The sequence below is a fragment of the Gymnodraco acuticeps genome, unplaced genomic scaffold (assembly GCF_902827175.1).
Source record: "Gymnodraco acuticeps unplaced genomic scaffold, fGymAcu1.1, whole genome shotgun sequence".
Taxonomy (NCBI): Eukaryota; Metazoa; Chordata; class Actinopteri; order Perciformes; family Bathydraconidae; genus Gymnodraco; species Gymnodraco acuticeps.
The window spans coordinates 2,673,389-2,696,219 of NW_022990673.1; the positions used below are offsets into that span (position 1 = coordinate 2,673,389).

Consider the following 22,831-nt stretch of genomic DNA (forward strand, 5'->3'; position numbering starts at 1 on the left):
GGGTTATTGAATCTCGATTGGCCGGTACATTTCCCCAGAACTCTCTGTGTGTGTTTGATGCGATGCTGGAGAGAAGCAGTGCTGTGAGTTTCCTCTGGGCCACATGTCCTCTCCGGTGCTGAGGCGGCTCAGAGCAGTAATGAGAAGTCCAGGTGCAGATTCTACCCTGAGGGAGGAAGTCCTTGTTTACTCATATTTAGCCTCGTTTCTGACCTAGCTTTGCTTTAGGCTTTTTGACCCCCCTAGACATGGTGCCAATGAAGTCGCTTCAGTTCAGAAACTGTTGAGACCTTCCACAGGTTACCATCATGTTGATGTTGCTATCATATACATGCTGATACAGATGGTTACCAGCATGTTTGTAATACATGACTACATGTTTCAGACCTCAGGATGAGGATGGAAAGAAATACGGAAAAATCTAAATGTTTCAATTCATTCACAGGCCAAAGCAAAAACCCAGATGGTTTAGTTTTTAATTTGTTTTATGTGTTCAACAGGATAAATAATGTGCATTGGGAGTCATGAGAAACCCAGTGGGTTTTTCTAATAGATGATATAAAATATAGTAACAGAAATATAGAAATTAATTTTTTAATCCAAATATTGTTTATTTATATAACGGCAAATCATAGCAGAAGCTATCTCTGGGTTTTGAGATAACTCTTAGGGTAAAGTCTAGACTACTTTGTATAGTGTGTAGAGAGACCCAACAATACCACATCATATACCATGTATGTCTTAATAATTATGTTCTGCCCTTTTCATTTGATCCCATAACCTAATGGCCAATAACCATTGTTAACATTTAAGTCATTTCAACATTTTGAGCAACAGTGACATAATATTAAATGGTGCAATTTGTGCTGTCGATTGTGATGTGTGACAAATCAAAGTTTGTGTTTTTTGGCGGTACAACAATAATAGAGGGTCTATTTTGATGCATCATTATTCTGCAGTATTATGCGTCTGCCTCATTGATTTAAACCTATTTAAAAGCAACTTTTTTTGTACCAGCAATTTGGGGGTCTTACTGGAAGAGCCAAATGTGTGCAGAATGAGGTGTGGGCTAAACTACTGACTTTAGGATGAATGGCTCTACATCCTGAGCTGCAGTTACTGACACACATTAAATTATCCATTTAGGAGACCATTACACAGTGGAAGATAAAACTGAGGCTTTACAAAGTGCAGGTCTGCCTGTGACCAGCAGAGGGCTCAGTGGAACACATGTACCAGTCTCATAAGGAAAAATCAACCCTAATAGTGTGCCTATTAATTATAGTTGTATACTGTATAGTTAAGTGCAGGGGTGTCCAAACTACGGCCCGGGGGCAAATTGCGTCCCGCGTGAGCTTGAAACGTGAGCTTGTCTTGTATTGTACTTCTTAAATATATCTGTAAAGATATATTACACAGTAGTGTTCATGTGTTAATAAGCCCACTTTCAGTCAATTCAAGTTGAAAGCTGATAAGAAAAAAGCCCAATAAGTTATTTACATAACAACCTTGAAATATACCCTTCTCATTTCCTCTTGATGCTAAGCAATCTAAGGCTTCTGTTTTTAAGGAATGAGCTGCTAACAAAATGAATTAAACCCTATTGAAAGCTGTGCTGTAGGCTGTTTACTTTTCTTAAAGCATATTCAGTTATCAAGCATAATGTACTTACATTTGATTGATTTTTCTTATGAGGCAATCAACCTCAGCTCAAGTGAGTGACCAAGCCCTCGTAAAAAAAATGTGGACACCCCTGGTATATTGAATGTTGAGTGAATGCTGTCCTGCAGTTTTGCACACATTATACATGCATTTATATGCTGACTGCAAAGTATGTATTACATCTTATACATTACATCTTATAGTTCACTTTCTGAACTGCCACTTTTGTCCTGAAGGGGGCAGAACAACACTACTTTATCTCTGTGTGTTTCTCTTCTGTTTGCCAAAAGAACTGAAAAGCCCAGCACCTTTATTACAGCAGTCTGGCCAACTCAGCATGATTGTCTCACTGTGAGCTCTTTCTCTGAGGAATGGCCCGATGTCTGCAGCCGCTGACGCCCCGCCTCAGGAATGATCTTGAATTGAGGGGTGATGAAAACTGTCTCTTACCGGACAGGGCTCACGCTCACACTCGCAGTTTGAGTTAGTGTGCACACTTCTTAATCATGAGGGTGCACACAACCGCCGCATATTTTACCTAATTAAAAAAAACACTCTCTCCGTCCCGACTTGGCACACACACACACACACACTCAGTCATCACAGTGCTAATGACATTCTTTCACACACATGCAGGTACGATTGGGTAACAACTCTCTGCAGGTCAGCTGGGTTCAGGGCCTGACCTACTGCAGACAAGTGTTTTCCCCTAATGTAAGTTTATTGACATGATGATTGGATAAATACTGAGTTGTATTATTTGATGAGGTTACAAGTAGGTATAAATGCTGTACTGAAGGAAGCTTGTTTTCTAGGTTTCTTTGTAATGCTCGAAACACTGTGGCTTTGTGTCAGTAATGTTAAAGGGACGCATTCACACTTATTAAAGAATAGAATTCTCAAAGTTTAAAAGAGGAGTTAGAGGTCTAACATATTCATAAAATATCTTGAATGAGGTTTTTCATTTTTTGCAGACAAGGTCACTTCATTGGCGTCACTAAATTCTTTCATACTTATGTAAGAGTTGCTTTATAAAGAAGTGTTATTTCATTTTCCTCTTAGTAACTTTTCATGGCTAGCTAATTGCATAAAATAGCTTGTAATCCTACCAGGTGATCAAATCTCCCTGAATGTTCACTGTTATTTAAAGCTCTCCTATTTCACATCGTAGAGAAAGCCAATGCAAAGCATGCTTACACACACACATACACACACATGCATGAGTGTGTATGCACAGGTACCTCACATACTGACACTTTTTAGTGCATAGAGAAACAAAGAAAGGGACACTCGGTGTGTATGAGCTATGCTGTGATTATTCAGTGCAAGCAGTCCTTTCAGCTTATGTAAAAGTATTGGGTTGCCATGTCGACCAACAGAAACATAAATCCTCGGAGCGGCCAGATAAGCATCTTGTGACACCGTAGAAACTAGGACACCCTAAGTACACAGGAGTAGCACATGTACTTTTCAGAGCTTTGCTCCCCGTGTACTTTAGCTCCTTCACTACAAAACATGTGTTCTGTACTCGTGCATGCAGCACAGTGTGATTATTACTTGGATCATGTTTGAGTTGCACTGAAACCAATAACAGGGATTTAAAGTACCGTTTACTTCTGTGATCAACATTATTCTTTAGATAATTATTATGTGTCTCAGCTCTTTAGAGCATTTTTCAGCTCATTGTTTTGGCTTTCTGGTCCTCCACTCCACTGATTTGGTTGATTTTTTTCACTTTCTCATAAAGTAATTTCTGGCCTCACTAAGCAGCTTTCTTCAGCTAATGAGCCTGATATTTCATCCAGAGTTTGGGTAGACCAAAACAAAAACGGTAAGAAGCATGGTAAAATAGCTTTCATTACATGATGAACCTTCAGAGAATTATTCAAACTTGAAGAAGAATTATAAAAATGTTAGGAAGTTTTTGTTTAAGTTCACTTACATACAGCAAGTTAACTTCTTAAGGTTTGCCTTAACAACTTATACGTGTTTTTGTTACCTCATATCTCACCATCAGTTAATAATGGATATGAAAGTATGAATCCTACTGACTTCGGTGACTTTTGCTCTGATTTAATGCCAAGTAGGTTTCTGCCTACAATGCAAATCAAGTGTTTAATATGCGTAAAAACACAGTTTGAGATCAACAGTTTCTAAATTTGCTGGAAATGGTTTGCAGTAGCCGTGTGCAAAAGCACCTGGTGTTCCGCTGATATTCAGTATGTTACTATGAGAAGAAGAAGGAGCTGAAGCACTGTGTACACTAAGCCAGACAGCAGCAAGTGAACTGATGTGGAAAAGCGGTTTCTTTTACATCCCACCAGAACAAACACACACACAGACACACATACAAAAAAACGCACACACATCGCCCCTGCCCCCCCTTGTCATTCCATATGAAGAAGGGGACTCATGTTGCATTGCGTGCAGAGTTGTAATTTTGTTTCTGTCTGGAGTGGGTGGCATTCCCTGCGCCTTGCTAGATTTAACTGATTTACCTTTAAACTTGAAACAATGCTGCCACCGGAATCACACTCTCACACACACACACACACACACACACACAACTGTAATTACAAAGGGATCAAAGTGAAATTCAGAGAGTCTCATAGTCCAGATAGTAGACGGCAGCGAGGTGAAACACAAATCATTTTTCTGTTAATACTGCAGTCGTGAATCAGCAGGAACATCTAGGTATGTGTGAAATTAAAAAGAGAACAATGAGACATCTTAGCTAATGATACATTAAATATTAAAGCCATATCGTTCCTCCTAGTATGTTTGTATGAGCATTGTTGCTATGGTAAATGAAGTTGTGAGTTTGTCTCAGCGTAATGTCAGACTTCTTTTTGATTATCAGTCATTTGAGAGACAGGCCCCTAATTTAAAATACTTTAAGCCATTTGTGGAGATTAGCGGCTGCCACTCTCTAATTGAGCAGATCATTTCCCTGTGATTTAAGCCACCCACACACACACACACACACACACACACACACACACACACACACACACACACAGCTCTCTGATTCATGTGCAGCCTCATTCTTCTTAGTCATTTATCACACACACCGTCAGAAACTCCCTTTCGGCGGCGATGAGGTGTCTCCCCCCTCGGTGGGTGAGTCCTATTTGTCTAGTGTTTGATCTCCTCACGCCTGTTAGCAGACAACCCAACATCTGAGGGTCTTGTTGCCTAGCCACTGTGCAGCCCACATGCCCGTCCACTAACACAACCACCCAGCTGACATGAAAGCCCCCAGGAGACAGTGTTGTACATGCACATCTCTCTGTTCCACACAGTTATGCTGCTCTTGGTTGGCTCTGACCATGAAAAGTGTTCTTCGTAAGTGGCCTGGCTGAGACCACACCCTCGTCAGCGTGTGATAAATCACGGAGAACACACAGGCTCCTGCAGCAGGGAGGCTGAAGGCTGGGGTTACTTTGTCTGCATGTATGCGCCATGTCAAATAACACATGTTCTTTTATGATGAAGCTGCCCCACATTGTGTTCACTACAGGGCTTCCCAAAGTTTCATGTCAGTAGACTCCATACATTTCAGCATGTATAAGATAAGATGTACTTTATTAATAATACAAAAAGTGAAAGAGTAGAAATAGAAATAAACCAGCATTAGAGAGTAAGAAAAATGTACAGATGACTGAAGAAAACAAATCAATAAACTGTCTGACAAATAAAAAACTTTTATTTTATTTAGCTCTGCATCGGCTTAGCACTACCTCACAGTGGGACCCAGGTAACCCTTACCAAAAACACAACTCTTCGTTATCCTGGCTCCAGTTTGGGTTAAAACCCTCCTGTTTTGGCTCCAGGTTGGCGAATACAAAAATTAAAAGAAATTCAGTTTACACACTCAGAAATGTTTGGCTTATTTAAAGCCAATGCAGTAGCACTTACAATGGCTTGGCTTATGGATAGCTAATGTTCTTGCAGGATTATTGCTGTTTGAGTTTAAATGCATTTATTGTAAGTGGCTTTGGCTAAAAGGGTCATCTAAATAAATGTAATAATGAGTTTGAAGGAAAGACTGTGTGTGTGTGTGTGTGTGTGTGTGTGTGTGTGTGTGTGTGTGTGTGTGTGTGTGTGTGTGTGTGTGTGTGTGTGTGTGTGTGTGTGTGTGTGTGTGTGTGTGTGTGTGTGTGTGTGTGTGTGTGTGTGTGTGTGTGTGTGTGTGTGTGTGTGTGTGTGTGTGTGTGTGTGTGTGTGTGTGTGTGTGTGTGTGTGTGTGTGTGTGTGTGTGTGTGTGTGTGTGTGTGTGTGTGTGTGTGTGTGTGTGTGTGTGTGTGTGTGGCATTGTTCTGCACTTCCTAAAGAGTCTATGAAGCAGCCCAGATTAACAGGTCTTGTGTTTTCTCTCAGAGGGGCCATTCTGGAGAGGATTAAAGCTTAACATAGGAATCCAGACTGCTGTGTGTGGACCCACCTCCATCACTCAGACTCGCTCACTACAGTAGATGTATGAAGTTGGCAAATATGTTCTTATAAATGATCAAATTCTTCATTCAATTTCTTCACATATCCAGTATTAAAAGCAAAACAATTATTTTTCATTATGTACTGTAAGTGTGGTTCATTTTCTTTTTCTAAACCTGTTTATTAAATGTTATTTGATAGATGATTGGGCTGATTTGAGCTAAATATGCTTGTTAGGAAGGTAATTAAATAGGTGCAACAATAACATCGAAGGCTACTCCTTAATTTAGGGTGTTAATGGATTCTATACCAATATATGTGCATGAGTCATCAAATCCGCTTGGCTTTTATGACCCTGATGATTGCACCAAGCGAAATTCATTCCTTCTTGACCTAGAGGCGACACGTTTGCCCATGTGACAGCTCTGAGAGAGGAGAAAGGAGCACATGGCTCTGAAAACCCACCACCTCTATTCATTCATCCTGCCATACAGTAGCAAAGACGTCTTCCTTCCTAGCATTCCACATGAACATAAAGTCTTTGTAAAAAAAAAAAGTATTGCAATTTCCTTTCAAAAAATCACATACTTTTGTTATTTTTTCTATTTAGTTTAAAAATAATCCAGGATATTTAAAAGTAGCCTTGTTGTCTACATTCCACTGATAAGTACAGAGCGATTAGCTTGGGTTGTGGTGTCAGGCGCACATGGTGATAGTTGCAGTGTTTTGATGGTTGTTAAGGAAACATACTGCGTTTTTTTGTATTCAATGTTCCATGTTTTCTTTAGCAGAGGCCATATGTTTTGTTAGCAGAGGTAAATGACTTAAGTGCATTCATACTTTCAAATTGTTCACATCTGATGTCTGTGGTTGGATCAAAATGTCCTTGGGCAAGATACTTGTCCTCTAAATTGTTCCCATGGCCACCGGTGGGTGAATGTGTGTGAATATCAGTCTCCCTGAGCAGGTGGCTCCTTCTATGATAGCCTCTGTCTCTGTATGAATGTGTGTGAATGTGTAAATGTTGACTTGTTTGTGTTAAAGCACTTTGACGTGTATCAAAGACTGGAAAAGCGCGATATTACCGCATTACTTTTTGTAAGTCTTTTTTTTTTTTTTGTCTATTATTTACATGATTTGTGTACCCAGTTTGCTTAATCATATTCTAAAGTCATTTTTTACCATGTTTTCAATCAGTGAATCATTTAGTGTTGACCACGTAACTGACGTCGGTGGAATTTGCTCCAGGCAAAGCATGCTGGGAAAGCTCATTACGGCAGTGTCAGCATCATGAAACATCACAATAGGCACATGACATTATTCAGATATTACCACAGGACACAATTCAGAGCCGCAGTATTATTCACCAAGCATGTGTTTGTTATTTGTTGATTTGAATTAATCCAGATCGAGCTCCATTCATTAGTGATGCATTCCTCTGTGCCTTTGCTTTGGACTTCCAGCTTCTGAGCGTCACCGGTTACGCTCACAGCCCTCTTAGTTTCTATTGCTCACCTCCGGCTCTGTTCAATCTTATTAAGAAAACCTTCAATAGACCGTTTCCTGCCTGCACTCTTTTTGTCCTCTGTATGTAGACAAAATTACATTTCCTCCCTAATGTTTCTCTTAGAAGCGCTGTGCTGATTCGGTATTGGATATTATGTCTGTGTCATCTTATAAAACCAGGTTGTTGACTGTTAAACTGAGTTGTTTCGGGAAGTAGAGACGATGATGGCACTCAAGCTGTTCAAATGACATATATACATTTGGTGTAATCCCATAAAGATAAGCACTTTAGCTAGAAGAAAGCTGCCTAATGAATAAGCATTTATTATGCTCTTGATATGAATAAACCGGATGCAGCTCACATGTTTGCGTGAGAGACTCTGTGTGGAGTTGTGAATGAGGTGCGGTGCCCTTATGGTGGGTGGCGTGGCCGTGCCGTGTGAGATGAAATTAAACACAGGTGTTGAGCCTCGCAGCCAAGTTGGATGTTCCTGGATCAGTCAGTGGACCTGCTCCCGCTCAGGATCTGCCGCATTTAACATCCAAAACACCGATTTCCACAGACCGAACGTGATAAGTCAACCAGCTCCTTCTCAGAAGACATGCAATCACTCGAACATATTTACACACCTCCTCCTACCTAGCCCTTGTGATGTATCTCCCATTCCAGTGCACCCCTCGTACAAATACATTGGATCTAAGCAGCGGATTTAAACAGATGGTTACTTCCATGTCTTTATTCTAAATGTACAGCATATTTGCATGTTGTGTTTGCACTATTCTCTTGTATTGTAGGGTTATTTGAAAGTAGAAATGCTCATAGACAAACATCAGTTGTAGTATGTTTTGTAGGATCTCCTCTGCGGGTGTCTGGAAAGATAAGACCCTCATCTCACTGAGTCTTCACGCTCTGCTCCGTCAAATAGCCCTGCTACCTCACAGCCAGGCCTGACGCTTTACATTCCCCAGGACAGCAACTCAAAACAAAGATTTGCCTTGCTAAATGTGATATTGCCTGTAAGGGAAGGGAAAGGAACTAACAGAGAAGAAATAACAGAGTAAAGCCTGATAAAGTTCCCTTATCTCTCTCTGCTGACGTTGATGTATTCCACAACTTGTATCATGTGCCAAATGAAATGAAGCAAAGTATAAAGGCCTTGTGAAAGGTTATACATTGTCTTTACAGTGAGAGGAAAAACAGTTAGGAGTAATATAGCTTTTCTTACAAATACATACCATCAATTACAGCAGTAACGGTCAGTATGTCAGAGGGAGATTTTGTTTTCAACACTCATACAGTGTATTACTCACATATAAGTGTATGCATGTGCTTTGAATGTAAAGTAGAGCTGTATGATATGTGAGCAGACATTGTGATGTAATCTTGAAGTAGGAGCTTTAGAGGAGTTTCCTGTGTTTGATGGTAACCTGTGGTGGCAGGAGTCATGCAGATCCTTTCAAGTCTCGCCTTATTAGTCAAGTCAAAGTTGGAGTGCTTGGTAATTCCCACTTTCATTGAGTGTAAGGCTTTGCTACTGGGCGATTGAAATGGTTTGTTTTAACGTCCACAGTATTTTCCTAATTATTCCTGCATTTTTTATTTAATATTATAAGTCTTTGTAAGCTTGCTGACATTTCCATTTAGCTCAAAGCTTTACTGTGCTTGGTTATGTACTGTTAGTTGTGTGGCTTTAGGGCTGTTTTTTAAATGATTTGAAGGTGCATATGGTACAGTATAAGCTGTTCCTCTTCTGGTGCGATACATAAAGCGTAAAGCTTGTGTTATGCATGGTCTCTTCGGAAATATGTAACCATATATGCCGGTGTGAAGAGGAGGAAGATGCTTAGTGGCTCCTGTTGGTTAATCTTCTTATCCCAGCACCCGGTTCAAAGCATCTGACTGGGAGGAAGTGGGAGCTTAAAGTTTTAGTCAGTAAAAGTCTGCCATAGGCGAACAATATGAAATTACCCTTTAAAAAGACTAATGATTTATCTATTTATCTAATATATCATTCCAATAGCTTGCATATAGACTCTTATTTCACTACTTCACTTTTTTTAAACTATTTTTCTTTTTGTATTTACTTTTTAATATTTACTTTCTGTATTATTGTGTTGCACTGTTGGAGAAGCCTGTGACCTAAGATTTTCATCGACATAACTACTCTGTAGATGTTCGTATGACAAATAAAGAACCTTGAACCTTGATGTCCTTTGTTTTGAGTCTTTCAGAGGGAGCTATGCTGAGTTCAGGTTTGCTTTTCTAGCTGACCTTCCTGTTAACAGAAGGCAGCTACATTCCTGAGCCGTGCCAGTGGGAAGTGCAGGTGCCAGTCCATCTACTTTGCCAACAGCGCTTTCCACTGCCTGCTTCGATACCATCCTCTGTCTACTTTCACCGTCTCACTTTCACTCTGTTTACTTTTTGCTTTCAAATTCTTATGCTCTTTTTCCTGCCCCCACTCTCTTTCTGTCACAGCCTCTCTGTTTCTCTCCTCTTATGTTTTGCTCTGTCATTTTGCATTTATTTCCCAGCAGGTCTTTGCTTCCCTACGCACTTCTTTGGAAAAGAAGGGAACATTAGCTTTTGATTAGACAGCAGTGTTTTCTGCTCAAATAAAGGAGCTCTTGTCCTCTCGCTGCCATGCGTTTACCTTGATAATTGGTTTCAGTGCACACCCAGCTGAGAAAGCTTCCCACAAAAAAACAAGATGTTTCATCTTATGGGCCATTTTTTTTTGCAGATGTAAATGTTTTCTTGCATGATTAGCATTTTTCTCGGTTCAGTCTAAAGGAACTGTAGGTGTTTCAGATTTTATGTGAAACTTTACAACCTAACGCACAACAATTAAGCAATTTTATACATTGTTGCTTGTGTTTTGTGTTTGTTAGGTTGTGCAAACCCAGAGGAGCTGACCACGGAGCGAGCCCATTCTGCTGTGGAGAAGATGTTCGACACGCTGAGAGGTTTGAGTCACGCCAGAGATCACCTCAAGCAACTGCGCTCCGTCTACACCGCCAGCGACGGAGTTCACCAGGTCAAAAACACACATACACACATAGACTTTATGTTGCAGGGTGGGTTCCTTTTAGTGGTCAAATCCAATCTATTACAGTCAAGACAGTTCCAACAACATATCTATATCCACCAGTATACTTCAGAACGGAATATGACTATTGCTCCTTACACACAGCTTGTTTCCCATATGTTTTATTCACCATTTTATCGCACTCTTGCCTGACTAGTAACAGAGGCACATGTTGAGCAGAGCTTCTTTTACCTCCCAGGTTGAGTCACTGGCATACAGCACAGAGAAAGAATATTTTTCTTAGAGCTTATGTACTCAGAAGGTCTTTTTTTAAATCTTTGTCCACACACAAGGCTCTTACCTTTTATGCAATACTGTCAATAGTGCAGCTTCACTGTTGATGTCCTTCACTAAGATTGGGCATAGCAATACATTATAGTTCAGGTGCATAAAGGTAAGTCGTTGAGAGCTCAAGATCCGTTTTTATTTTCTTGCTTCTAGTTTCAGGAAAAAAGATTATCTCACTTTTTGTCCTGATCCATTTACAGTGGGGCAAAAAAGTATTTAGTCAGCCACCAATTGTGCAAGTTCTCCCACTTAAAAAGATGAGAGAGGCCTGTAATTTTCATCCTAGGTACACTTCAACTATGAGAGACAGAATGGGGGGAAAGAATCCAGGAAATCACATTGTAGGATTTTTAATGAATTAATTGGTAAATTCCTCGGTAAAATAAGTATTTGGTCACCTACAAAGAAACAAGATTTCTGGCTCTCACAGACCTGCAACTTCTTCTTTAAGAGCCTCCTCTGTCCTCCACTTGTTAACTGTATTAATGGCACCTGTTTGAACTCGTTATCAGTATAAAAGACACCTGTCCACAACCTCAAACAGTCACACTCCAAACTCCACTATGGCCAAGACCAAAGAGCAGTCAAAGGACACCAGAAACAAAATTGTAGACCTGCACCAGGCTGGGAAGACTGAATCTGCAATAGGTAAGCAGCTTGGTGTGAAGAAATCAACTGTGGGAGCAATTATTAGAAAATGGAAGACATACAAGACCACTGATAATCTCCCTCGATCTGGGGCTCCATGCAAGATCTCACCCCGTGGGGTCAAAATGATCACAAGAACGGTGAGCAAAAATCCCAGAACCACACGGGGGGACCTAGTCAATGACCTGCAGAGAGCTGGGACCAAAGTAACAAAGGCTATCAGTAACACACTACGCCGCCAGGGACTCAAATCCTGCAGTGCCAGACGTGTCCCCCTGCTTAAGCCAGTACATGTCCAGGCCCATCGGAAGTTTGCTAGAGAGCATTTAGATGATCCAGAAGAGGATTGGGAGAATGTCATATGGTCAGATGAAACCAAAATAGAACTTTTTGGTAAAAACTCAACTAGACGTGTTTGAAGGAGAAAGAATGCTGAGTTGCATCCAAAGAACACCATACCTCCTGTGAAACATGGGGGTGGAAACATCATGCTTTGGGGCTGTTTTTCTGCAAAGTGACCAGGACGACTCATCCGTGTAAAGGAAAGAATGAATGGGGCCATGTATCGTGAGATTTTGAGTGACAACCTCCTTCCATCAGCAAGGGCATTGAAGATGAAACGTGGCTGGGTCTTTCAGCATGACAATGATCCCAAACACACCGCCCGGGCAACGAAGGAGTGGCTTCGTAAGAAGCATTTCAAGGTCCTGGAGTGGCCTAGCCAGTCTCCAGATCTCAACCCCATAGAAAATCTTTGGAGGGAGTTGAAAGTCCGTGTTGCCCAGCGACAGCCCCAAAACATCACTGCTCTAGAGGAGATCTGCATGGAGGAATGGGCCAAAATACCAGCAACAGTGTGTGAAAACCTTGTGAAGACTTACAGAAAACGTTTGACCTCTGTCATTGCCAACAAAGGGTATATAACAAAGTATTGAGATTAACTTTTGTTATTGACCAAATACTTATTTTCCATCATAATTTGCAAATAAATTCTTTAAAAATCAGACAATGTGATTTTCTGGATTTTTTTTTTCTCATTTTGTCTCTCATAGTTGAGGTATACCTAGGATGAAAATTACAGGCCTCTCTCATCTTTTTAAGTGGGAGAACTTGCACAATTGGTGGCTGACTAAATACTTTTTTGCCCCACTGTATATAGAAACCTGTCTGAAAATGAGCTGATCAGATTGTGGCCACTTTATGATGTCACAATGTTTTTTTGGGTTGTGCAACCATTAGCCAATAACCAATCAAGGTGACACCTTATCACTTGAATCTCCTCCTAGAGCACCATTGTGGTTTTTCAAAATGATGACCTTCTCAGAGGCGCATGGGGAGTGGCTCCTTATTTTTCATCTAAAGTAACAGACAGAGAATCAGCCCTTTTGAAACGGGGCTGAAACAGAGGGGTTTATGGGATGCTACAATGCATGATCTGTTTGGTATTTCGAGCCAAACACTTCAGAGACGTGTTTTGTATATATCTAAGATCTATAATATATTGTTGAAAAATATATTAGGGCACCTTTAATTAAGCCGTTTTTTATCTATGTTGCCATCTTAATATATTTAAGTAGTTAGTACAACACCTTTTACAATTTTTGGGAACATTTGTATTGACTTTTTTGGCAGAGAATCAAAACATGCCATCTGAATCTAAACTTTATATAATTTTAAGAAGTGTTGTTGCTGGATGTCATTACTACTGAACATCATCTCATCCATGTCATAATAATAAAAGTGTCCATATCCGTGTGTCTATGTATGAGTGTGAACCTCATTGTGTTTCTGTTGGGACCGTACTGTCTGTCCTTGTTCCTGCTGCGTTAAGAAAATTATTTCATATAAAGAAAGGGCAGCGTGATGATCTTTCAGCTCCAAACTGTTCCTGGGAAACGTCTTTCAATCTCTCAGCCGCTCTCAGCATGCAGTCTCAGCACCTGGAGAGCCGATAGCTGTCGGCCAGGATGTCTTCCTCTTATTAAAGCTGTCCTGAGTGCAGAGCTTCTAGGTACAGACTAAATTGACAATAGCAATTTAATGAACTTATAAAGATGAGAGCATTACAGTTTTTTCCGATGGCTTCAATCACGCTCTGTTTATGCCACTCATAATCAATCAGAGCAGCAGACAGCAGCACTCATTTGCTTTCACTCACACATGTAAACACGTTTTGGAGCATAACATTTGCATGTTTCCAGAGCACATGTCTCTCTGAGTAACCCAACAGTGTCGAATTTCTTGGAAGAAAATATCAATGAGTGACATAGGCTGTAGCAGCTGGTGTGTGATGCTGTCTGTAATGAGACAAGCGTTCACACTAAGGGTAGCCAAATATTAAATCATGGTATATATCATTGTATATCAGAGTCATGGTTTTATTACAATACACTTACTGTAAATTAGATTGTTAAAATACTTTGCATATGTCTGGCAATCATGAACTCAGATTACTTCCTTATCTGGATTTATTTTATAAATCTATTGATTTGTAAGATAGGGAATAAGACAATCAAAGACAACGTGCACACACGTGAGCAGCAGGTGTGGTGAGGCTGAGGTATTGGCCAATGGTCTTTATTATTTACAATTTGATTTATTTAGAATGTGTAAAACAATTATACAGACATTTAACATGATAATTGTTTTACAATACAAAATTAAGCAGTGTGAAATTGATATACAAAAATATTACTGATTCTAAATGATATATAAACAAATAATCTACTTAATTACACATCCATTTTTCTTATAGAAATACATTTGTTATTGAAAACAAACAAAACAACAAATAAATAAACAAACAAATACATAAAAGAGGTCAATTATATTCTATAAAATAGCAAACAAAATAAATAAATAAACTGCAAACACCCAGTTATGATTAAACAACGTCATCTCAATCAATCAATATTGTCTCTCATAGAAAATGATTTCTTACAAATAAAATACATCCAGATAGCTTCGACCATTTGACCAATGACCACATCAGTGAATACTGTAAAGAAAAGGGTCAGATTACCCAAATTGTAAAATAACATATCCTACGTTTCCCCCTAGTTAAAGGTGGGGTAGGTACATTTGAGAAACCGGCTCGAGATACACTTAACATCCCGATAGCAATGAAAATCTTAAGTGCTTTCCACATCATCTGTGGAAGCCGTAGTACTGTAAAAAGCACGACCAATCATCTGAGCCGGCCCGGCTAAAATAACTGGATGGCCTACCTGCCTGTCAGCCTTCCATCTGTGCACAAACTTACCTCGTGCCCTCATTGGTCATGTGCACGTTCGTGTGTGTTGGAGGAGGGGCTCTGTAAGGAAGTGGCAGATTTTTTCCGGTTGTGTATTTTCAAATTCTAGCGCACTCGAGCTAGTTACTCCAAAATTACCTACCCCACCTTTAAGGTTATGAGTTTCAGTGCAGTTCTTTTTGCAATAAAGTTAAATCGACTTCACAAAGTCACTGTGCCCTGCCAAGCAATACTTCAGCCAATAATGGTACTACAAATCGACATTTTGACACCTCTTTGTTTGTATTGAATAAACAAATGACTTCCTTCCTGTGAGCATTAGGAGAAAACATGCTGTACTCTTTCTGAAATGAGTTGCATAGTGAAACTTCTTGATACGTATGACCACATTATTTCAAAGACATTTCAGCCTGTTCTTTATTTTGCTCTCTGTGTGTTTTTGATGTAACTGTTGTTTTTGATGTGGTTCAGCCTACTCTGGCAAGAAAACTGATACCCACATATCAGAGTATGTGTGCTCACATGTTTGGGTGCAGAACATGAATATTTAAGCACTGGCATTATTATACGACTGGTTCCAAATATTGCTTTCATTGTGTGTGTGGTGTGTGTGTGTGTGTTGTGGTGTGTGTGTGTGTGTGTGTGTGTGTGTGTGTGTGTGTGTATGTGTGTGTGTGTGTGTGTGTGTGTGTGTGTGTGTGTGTAGGTGTGTGTGTGTGGTGTGTGTGTGTGTGTGGTGTGTGTGTGTGTGTGTGGTGTGTGTGTGTGTGTGTGTGTGTGTGTGTGTGTGTGTGTGTGTGTGTGTGGTGTGTGTGTGGTGTGTGTGTGTGTGGTGTGTGTGTGTGTGTGTGTGTGTGTGTGTGTGTGTGTGTGTGGTGTGTGTGTGTGTGTGTGGTGTGTGATTGTTTTTCTATATTGCTTGATTTTTTACGGAGGTCTAGTATAGTTGGAAAGGGTGGACCCCACAATTGAGTAAAATCAGTTCGGGCCCCACAATTGAGTTGCACAAGGATGTGTGTGTGGTCTAGCATTACTATACTTGTGGGGACCTAAATCTATTTACACAGTCACGTTTGGGGACTCGCCGCCCTTATGGGGACAAATTGGAGGTCCCCATGAGGGGAATCATTAATTTTAGGGTGAAGACTTGGTTAGGTTTAGGATTAGGATTAGGGTAAGGGTTTAGAGTTAGGCATGTGTTGGTTATGGTTAAGGTTAGGATAAGTCTCCAGGAAATGCATGTAAGTCAATGTAATGTCCCCTGAAGTGAAGTATACATGGTGTGTGTGTGTGTGTGTGTGTGTGTGTGTGTGTGTGTGTGTGTGTGTGTGTGTGTGTGTGTGTGTGTGTGTGTGTGTGTGTGTGTGTGTGTGTGTGTGTGTGTGTGTGTGTGTGTGTGTGTGTGTGTGTGTGTGTGTGTGTGTGTGTGTGTGTGTGTGTGTGTGTGTGTGTGTGTGTGTGTGTGTGTGTGTGTGTGTGTGTGTGTGTGTGTGTGTGTGTGTGTGTGTGTGTGTGTGTGTGTGTGTGTGTGTGTGTGTGTGTGTACTTAAATGGGATTTTTTTTAAGCTTTCTGGATTAGAGTGTTGTTGTGTGTGACCACGGTTGTTTGCTGTTGGTTTTGTCTGTGCGTGCGTGAGCGTGTTATTCAACCGGAGGTGAATCATTAATGTGTTTACTCCCAGCTTAGCTTGTGCAGGCTGACCCAGGTATTCATGTCATGTTGGCAGAAGTACATATTAGTTTATACATAAATCATGTTTTATACATCATGGACAACAGGATTCCCCCAGGCCTAATTCTGCTGCTCTCCAGGGACTGGATGAGTGGGTGTGAGAGTGATGCATACTGATACTCCAAATTAAGGTGAAAGGATGCATGTGGGTGGAAAAACCTGGAACATTAGCATATAAACAACTGTGTGTTTGTGTAGGTGTGCGTATGTAATGCTTGAATCATCAGTTACGTAGATTGATACTTTTTTACGGTCCAGATGTTCCGACATCATCGGAAGAGAAAGTGTTATTCCACACTTGCTTCACATGTTTGTATTTAGCCTTAATGTCACTAACTTAAGTGGATTTTGAGATGATAGGACCCTGGGTACAGACATTCAAAAGACCCCACAACAAATCCCACATGGGGGCAAGATATAAAAACGTCATTCTTGTTAAGCCTCGTTTTGTTGTTGTTTTGTAACTTCTTGTGTTTGTGTTGCATCTGTCTCTAGTTTTGTGTTTCTTTGTTATTGTTTTAGGTCTCTTCGTAGGGCTTTTGTGCCTCTTTGTTGTCGTTGTATCTCTTTTTGCCCAATAGCCGGTTCACTGTTCTGTTAATGGTTACTAACTCTAGCCTCATGTAAAATGAAAGTCATTCACTGTACTGGAAGGTATTTAACCTTTCTATTTTAAGACCTTTGCTATTTGGAGTTCTTAAATAAAGCCCTGCCAAGTCTCATCTGGGTCTTTATTGTTCTCTGAGACAGCAACCTTAAAAAAAAAATAAAAAAAAAGGGTCTTGAATTCTTGATCCGCTAGCTTTGAGGCCTATAAATGGTACATTCCGTCCTGGGTAGCTGGGCAGAGAAGGCTTTTTATGGATCACCTTTTAAAGAATCTGAGGAGGCATGTCTGAGACTTAAGTCGAGGTTCTGCAGTTCAGCTCCCACAAGGACATCAACATCCTGAAACTCTGCTTTTCACTGTCAAATAGAAGGGGATGGAAAAACTGTATTTTCTATGTGTTTTAGCTCATAACTATGGAAAAGGGATCCAGGTTGTTTTGCCTGTTTTGAAAAGGCATGTTATGTATAGGATAGTGTCAATATGTTTATATTATTGGAAAAAAATGACTGTTTTCATGGGTACATACATTTAATTTTAGGTTTTACACATAAGGGGTGAACACCATTTACTCTGTGTAAATAAAAAACAAAAAAGCATTGGTAAAAACAAACAAAACAACCTGCATGTAATGAGGATTAAATGGAAATCAATCAAAAATATAAACATATGAACATCATGGTGGCGCTCAGAGAAATGTAAAAGGCACCACAGTCAGTAGGATACATTACATCAGGACCAAGACTTTCTTAACAACATTTAATGGGAGCCTACAAAAAAGTTGATGTTTCACCCACATTACCCTCCCCATCCATAAAGGTAGTTTGGCAAGTACCATTTATAGAACAATGTTTTCATGAATCCTATCAGACTAGCAGGTGTTTATTCTTAACCAGATTTACCCTTTAGCGGTGACTCATAAGACTCACAGAGCTGTTTTTAGCCTCATCCAACAGTGCAGGATTGGTCCTAATGCAGCAGTGTTCAAGCTCCTCTTCCTGAAGTGACTCAGGAGTTCACCGCCTGTTTGGTCCATCAGAGTTGTTTATGACTGTCTGTACCACCTACGACTATTCGCACACAAACATGCAGAGTCTAACAGAAGGGCAACCGCTTTTCAATAAACAGAGGTTCACAAACACTGTGTTTACTGTCGATTATCACAGTTCTAACAAACCCTTTCAAATCAAACTGTGTACTTGGTAGGGGTGTTAACATGATACTCACGCTCAAATGTGTTGTTTGCCGTTTTGCAGGCGACGTATCGTCCTTTTCTGCGGCAGATCCTGGAGGAAGTCTTCCGCCCTGACAGACCTGAATGTCCCGACATCGACTACATGTCCGGAGGCCTCACGGACCTGCTCAAGACCGGCTTCAGCATGTTCATGAAGGTCAGATATTGCTGACTACCACACACACACACACACACACACACACACACACACACACACACACACACACGTGTTTGTAATGGGGTCAGTCAGCTCTGTGATATCCTCTTGACCCTCCTTTCACACAACTACCCACTGTGGAAATAAAGTGCCCTCTTCCACTGCCTGTATATGACCTGATTTGACATTTGAGTAGGCTTATCATGTCTGCACATGTTCAGTGTTTACCCTTTTCGGCCAGTGAACCATCGAAAGCTCTGTTGTACTTTTTATATATGATTTTTGATGTGCCTACTTATAAAGGTCTAACAACTATACAAATATACATTGTATTCAAACAGATTTGCTTAACAATATCTAAATGCATCTAAGCATTACACCCAGTCACTGTTTGGGCAAAATATATTCCTCAAATGATATCTGGTATTAAGGAACTGATGCTTCCCAGAAACAGAAACACTGGAAGAGAAACAGATACTGTCAGTGATTGAGCGTCTAAGTAACAAGAAACCCTTTTATTCTTATGATCCTTTTCTTTAAACAATGTTTCATAGAATAGGAATTGTTGGCAGGAGTTTTACACAATGTTGTATTCATATTCCTCCAAAAGACACATAGTTTTGGGTTTGTGGGTAATGTTGATCCATCACAGTCTGATTGTCCCACATCTGGGCCTGCTTAAACGGACGATAACCCGGGGGCATTAGACGGGTTGTGTAACCACAGCCTGGTTTTACACAAATTAACAAACTTGGCCCACGAACCACCAACTCAGACGGACTGCGTCTATAAACCTGAGCTTGGAGCGTTCTGCAGGAGCACACCCTTTATGCTGTAAATTAAAACAACCCAATAAAAAGTCTATTTTGAACCACAGAGCCGCTGCGTATGCTACAGTTTGTATCGTTAAACACAGCGAACCCTGCAGCCTGCGTTCTGACTGAGGGAGAGCTTTTGCACAAACTGTGTAAATGAGAGTTTATGTTCGGTGTGTCCTGCAGGTGATCTGGCTGCTGCAGTTAACATCAGCAACCAAATAAGCCCTTAAGTCACAGCGGTTCTTTTTGTTATTAATTATGAAGCTCAATTTGCTGTTTGCTTCTTAGGAGTAAGGAGCCATGTTGCAGGAGCACTCCAAGTCTTACAATGACTATTGCGGCTTTCACACCAGCGCTTTTCCCTTTCTAGAGCTTTTCTGGTTCAGCTCCGGTTTCCCTTTTCTTGCTCCCGCTCTGTTCACACCGCCCAGAGCTGCCGCTGCTGCGTCATGACGTCACCGTTTACGTGCCTGCTTCATAAAATCCAAACCGCGCGGAAATCCCTCACATCGACAACAACAACAATGGCCGATTGTATTGAAGCGCTGTTCGCTTTGGTTATCCTCTTACGAAACGAAATGGAAGGCATCGGACGACTTTACAAGGGACGACTTTACAAGGGACGACTTTACTTGGAACTTTACAAACATCACACGCAGGCAATTTGTTGTTGTTCAGGCGGTTGATCCTGCCCCTGCCCCCGCCTCGACGTAAGAGAGACGTAAGCGACGCCGCCTCTTAGCTCCGAAGCTCTAAAAAAAATTTGGAGCTGGAAGTGAACCGGATTCCGGAGCTAAGAAGCTCTGCGGTGTGAACAGGAAAAAACGGTACTTTTCAGGCTCCGAGCCGGAGCTGAAAACGCGTTGGTGTGAAAGGGGCATCTGAAGCCTTGTCATTAACACGTGCAACATGAATTGACACTGTGTCACATTGCTTTGTAATCTCACACTTGAAGGCAAGGCAAGGCACGTTTATTTATATAGCACCTTTCAACACAAGGCAATTCAAAGTGCTTTACATAAATGAAAGGCATTAAGAAACATATTATAAAATGGCATTTAAAACACTCATTTAAAAGCAAAGATATAAAATGGCAGTTAAAAACACTCATTTAAAAGCAAAGATAATAAAACATGAGATATACACATCTGAAATGTTTAGGTCTGACTCTCCATCATTGCTATTGCTACTTTTTAGCAGAAATAGTTTTTTATGACCTCACTTTCTTTCTACTTTCTTTTTTAACTTATCCTTAAGTTATTTCAAGTGTTTCATGCTAAACGAACATAAGAGCAAATTACGTATTGTTTGACAATGATTGTGAAGCTTGACATCAGGTCTCGCTGACCTGATAGTATGTGAGCAATGCTGGTAACATGATTCCAAACTTAAAAATCTGTCTGAGGCACCTCATAAAATACATTTGATCAGCAAGAGCAGTGGTGATGCTGGGTCCTGATTCCAAAGTGGAATTTTAAATGTAGGGAGGTTGTGGAGCAGTGCTTTTATTTTAAAGTACTGTTTCCCTCCTCGTAGTGAGAATCCAATTGAGAGGTGACGATCAGAATTAACTGCCAGGACAAATTATTCTGCATTTATCACAGTTTTGAATCGGCTCCAGATCCAATAGGCAATGATGCAAACATGCACGTGGACCGGTTCTTTCATGTGTGGTGAACATATAATAAATAAAATCAACAGGGATAAGGATGATTATAATTTTAACACCCAAAACATACAATTAATATGCCCTTCTTAAAGCCAATAGACTGATCTCTAATCACAAAAAGAAAATGTTTTAAACTCAGCACAAATAAAATAAAAGTCATCAAAACTATCTTTTTTAATCGGTCCCATGAAACATTCATCACCTCTTATTTGAAAGGGAGACTTAATTAGAAATACATATTCACAATCAACAACCACATTGCTGACTCTGTTTCCTGTGTCAGCTGTCATGAACGTGACACACGAGGATAACATTAAAAGAAAGGCGTCCCCGTCTACCCATAATGGGAAAACAATCTTTCCCTGATTCTTAAAGGGTTTTCCGTTTAAAAAAAAAAAGCTGCAAACACGTGCTTGTTTTGGTAAGAATAGGGAATAAGCCAAAGTGTAACATTTATGAACATTACATTCATTAACATCAATGAGCTGTTGATGTATGTTATCATCAGGACATACAACAGAATATTTTCTTCTCCTCACGTTCCCTAACTGTCACATCTTATCTCTGCACACTTCCATCAACCTGTCCCTCCCATGGCAGAACACATGTTTCACAGCATTTGTGTATCCAGCAACCCTGCAGTCGGTGATTAACCCGCACATGTAGTTGAAGTGTCTGTGTCACTGAATCCGTGTTTTCAAATTCTGAATACCACTCGAGCAGAACACTCTAGAACACTCAGGGAGGCATCACATTATTTGGCTTCACATGTCAGACATGAATCATCCCTGACATGCTTCACGCCAGTCCGCTGGGGCCACACGTGTACAGCCACTCTCTCCCCGGCTCCGCCCTCCCGTGGCTATGATTGCTCGGTTAGCCTCCGCACGCTGCATGTGTGCTCTGACTGCCGCTCGACAACCAATAGAACGCTCAGCCATTATTTCCCCATCAGCCAATCACGCTCAGCAGAAAAACACACTGACTGTACTCACTATAAAAACCCATCTTAATGACAGTCATTCATGTTCTTTGATGCCCAAGCGAATTATTAGTGAGTGAGTGCTATACTGGAAAGGGGCTTCATGATAACGCTTCTATCTGCAAGCGTTGTATGAAAGTGTGTTTAAACACCTGCTTACAAATCCACGTACCTGCCATTAAAACACTTGGCCAGTAGACCTTATCCATTGAGCTTTAAGCCCAATCATCACTATCACTACAATATCACATTGTTAATCACAGACTATTCTTTAGTAAGAAACTGTATCTCCAATGGATTAGGAATGCACTGACCAATCACAATGTCCCGTTCACAGGTGAGTCGCCCACATCCTGGCGACAACCCCCTGCTCTTCCTCTTCCTGGTTGGTGGCGTCACTCCGGCAGAGCTACGTCTCATCAAAGAGAGCGTTTCCACTCACAAACCAGGAACCCAGGTGAGTAGAGGCTAGATGAATAATGTGTAAATCTCTGCATCATCATCATCATCATCATCATCATCATCATCATCATCATCGCTGTGTTTTCTACCTTTCCTGCTGTTTAAAGGTTTGAATTCTGTTTTCTTCAGCTTTTGTATATTTTCCTTGAGCAAAAACCCTGAAAATCTAAGCTTTATTTTCTCAAACTGTCCCTGTACCAAGGCTGGTGAAGTATTTCCGATCTCTTTAGGAGAAAGAAAAAGTTTGTCTGAATCGGTTTTAAGACTTAATTGTTGAGGTCCCTTTGAA

At 40.6% G+C, this 22,831-nt stretch overlaps 1 protein-coding gene across 1 annotated transcript in view; it reads left to right on the top strand.

The window, feature by feature from the left end:
- Positions 1 to 22,831, top strand: part of scfd2 (sec1 family domain containing 2) — a 92,664-nt gene that overhangs the window by 66,858 nt on the left and 2,975 nt on the right. Inside the window, exons 6-8 of the mRNA XM_034229918.1 lie at positions 10,495 to 10,640; positions 18,477 to 18,611; positions 22,418 to 22,537. Coding sequence (XP_034085809.1) covers positions 10,495 to 10,640; positions 18,477 to 18,611; positions 22,418 to 22,537 — 401 coding nt within the window. The remainder of the gene's footprint in view (positions 1 to 10,494; positions 10,641 to 18,476; positions 18,612 to 22,417; positions 22,538 to 22,831) is intronic.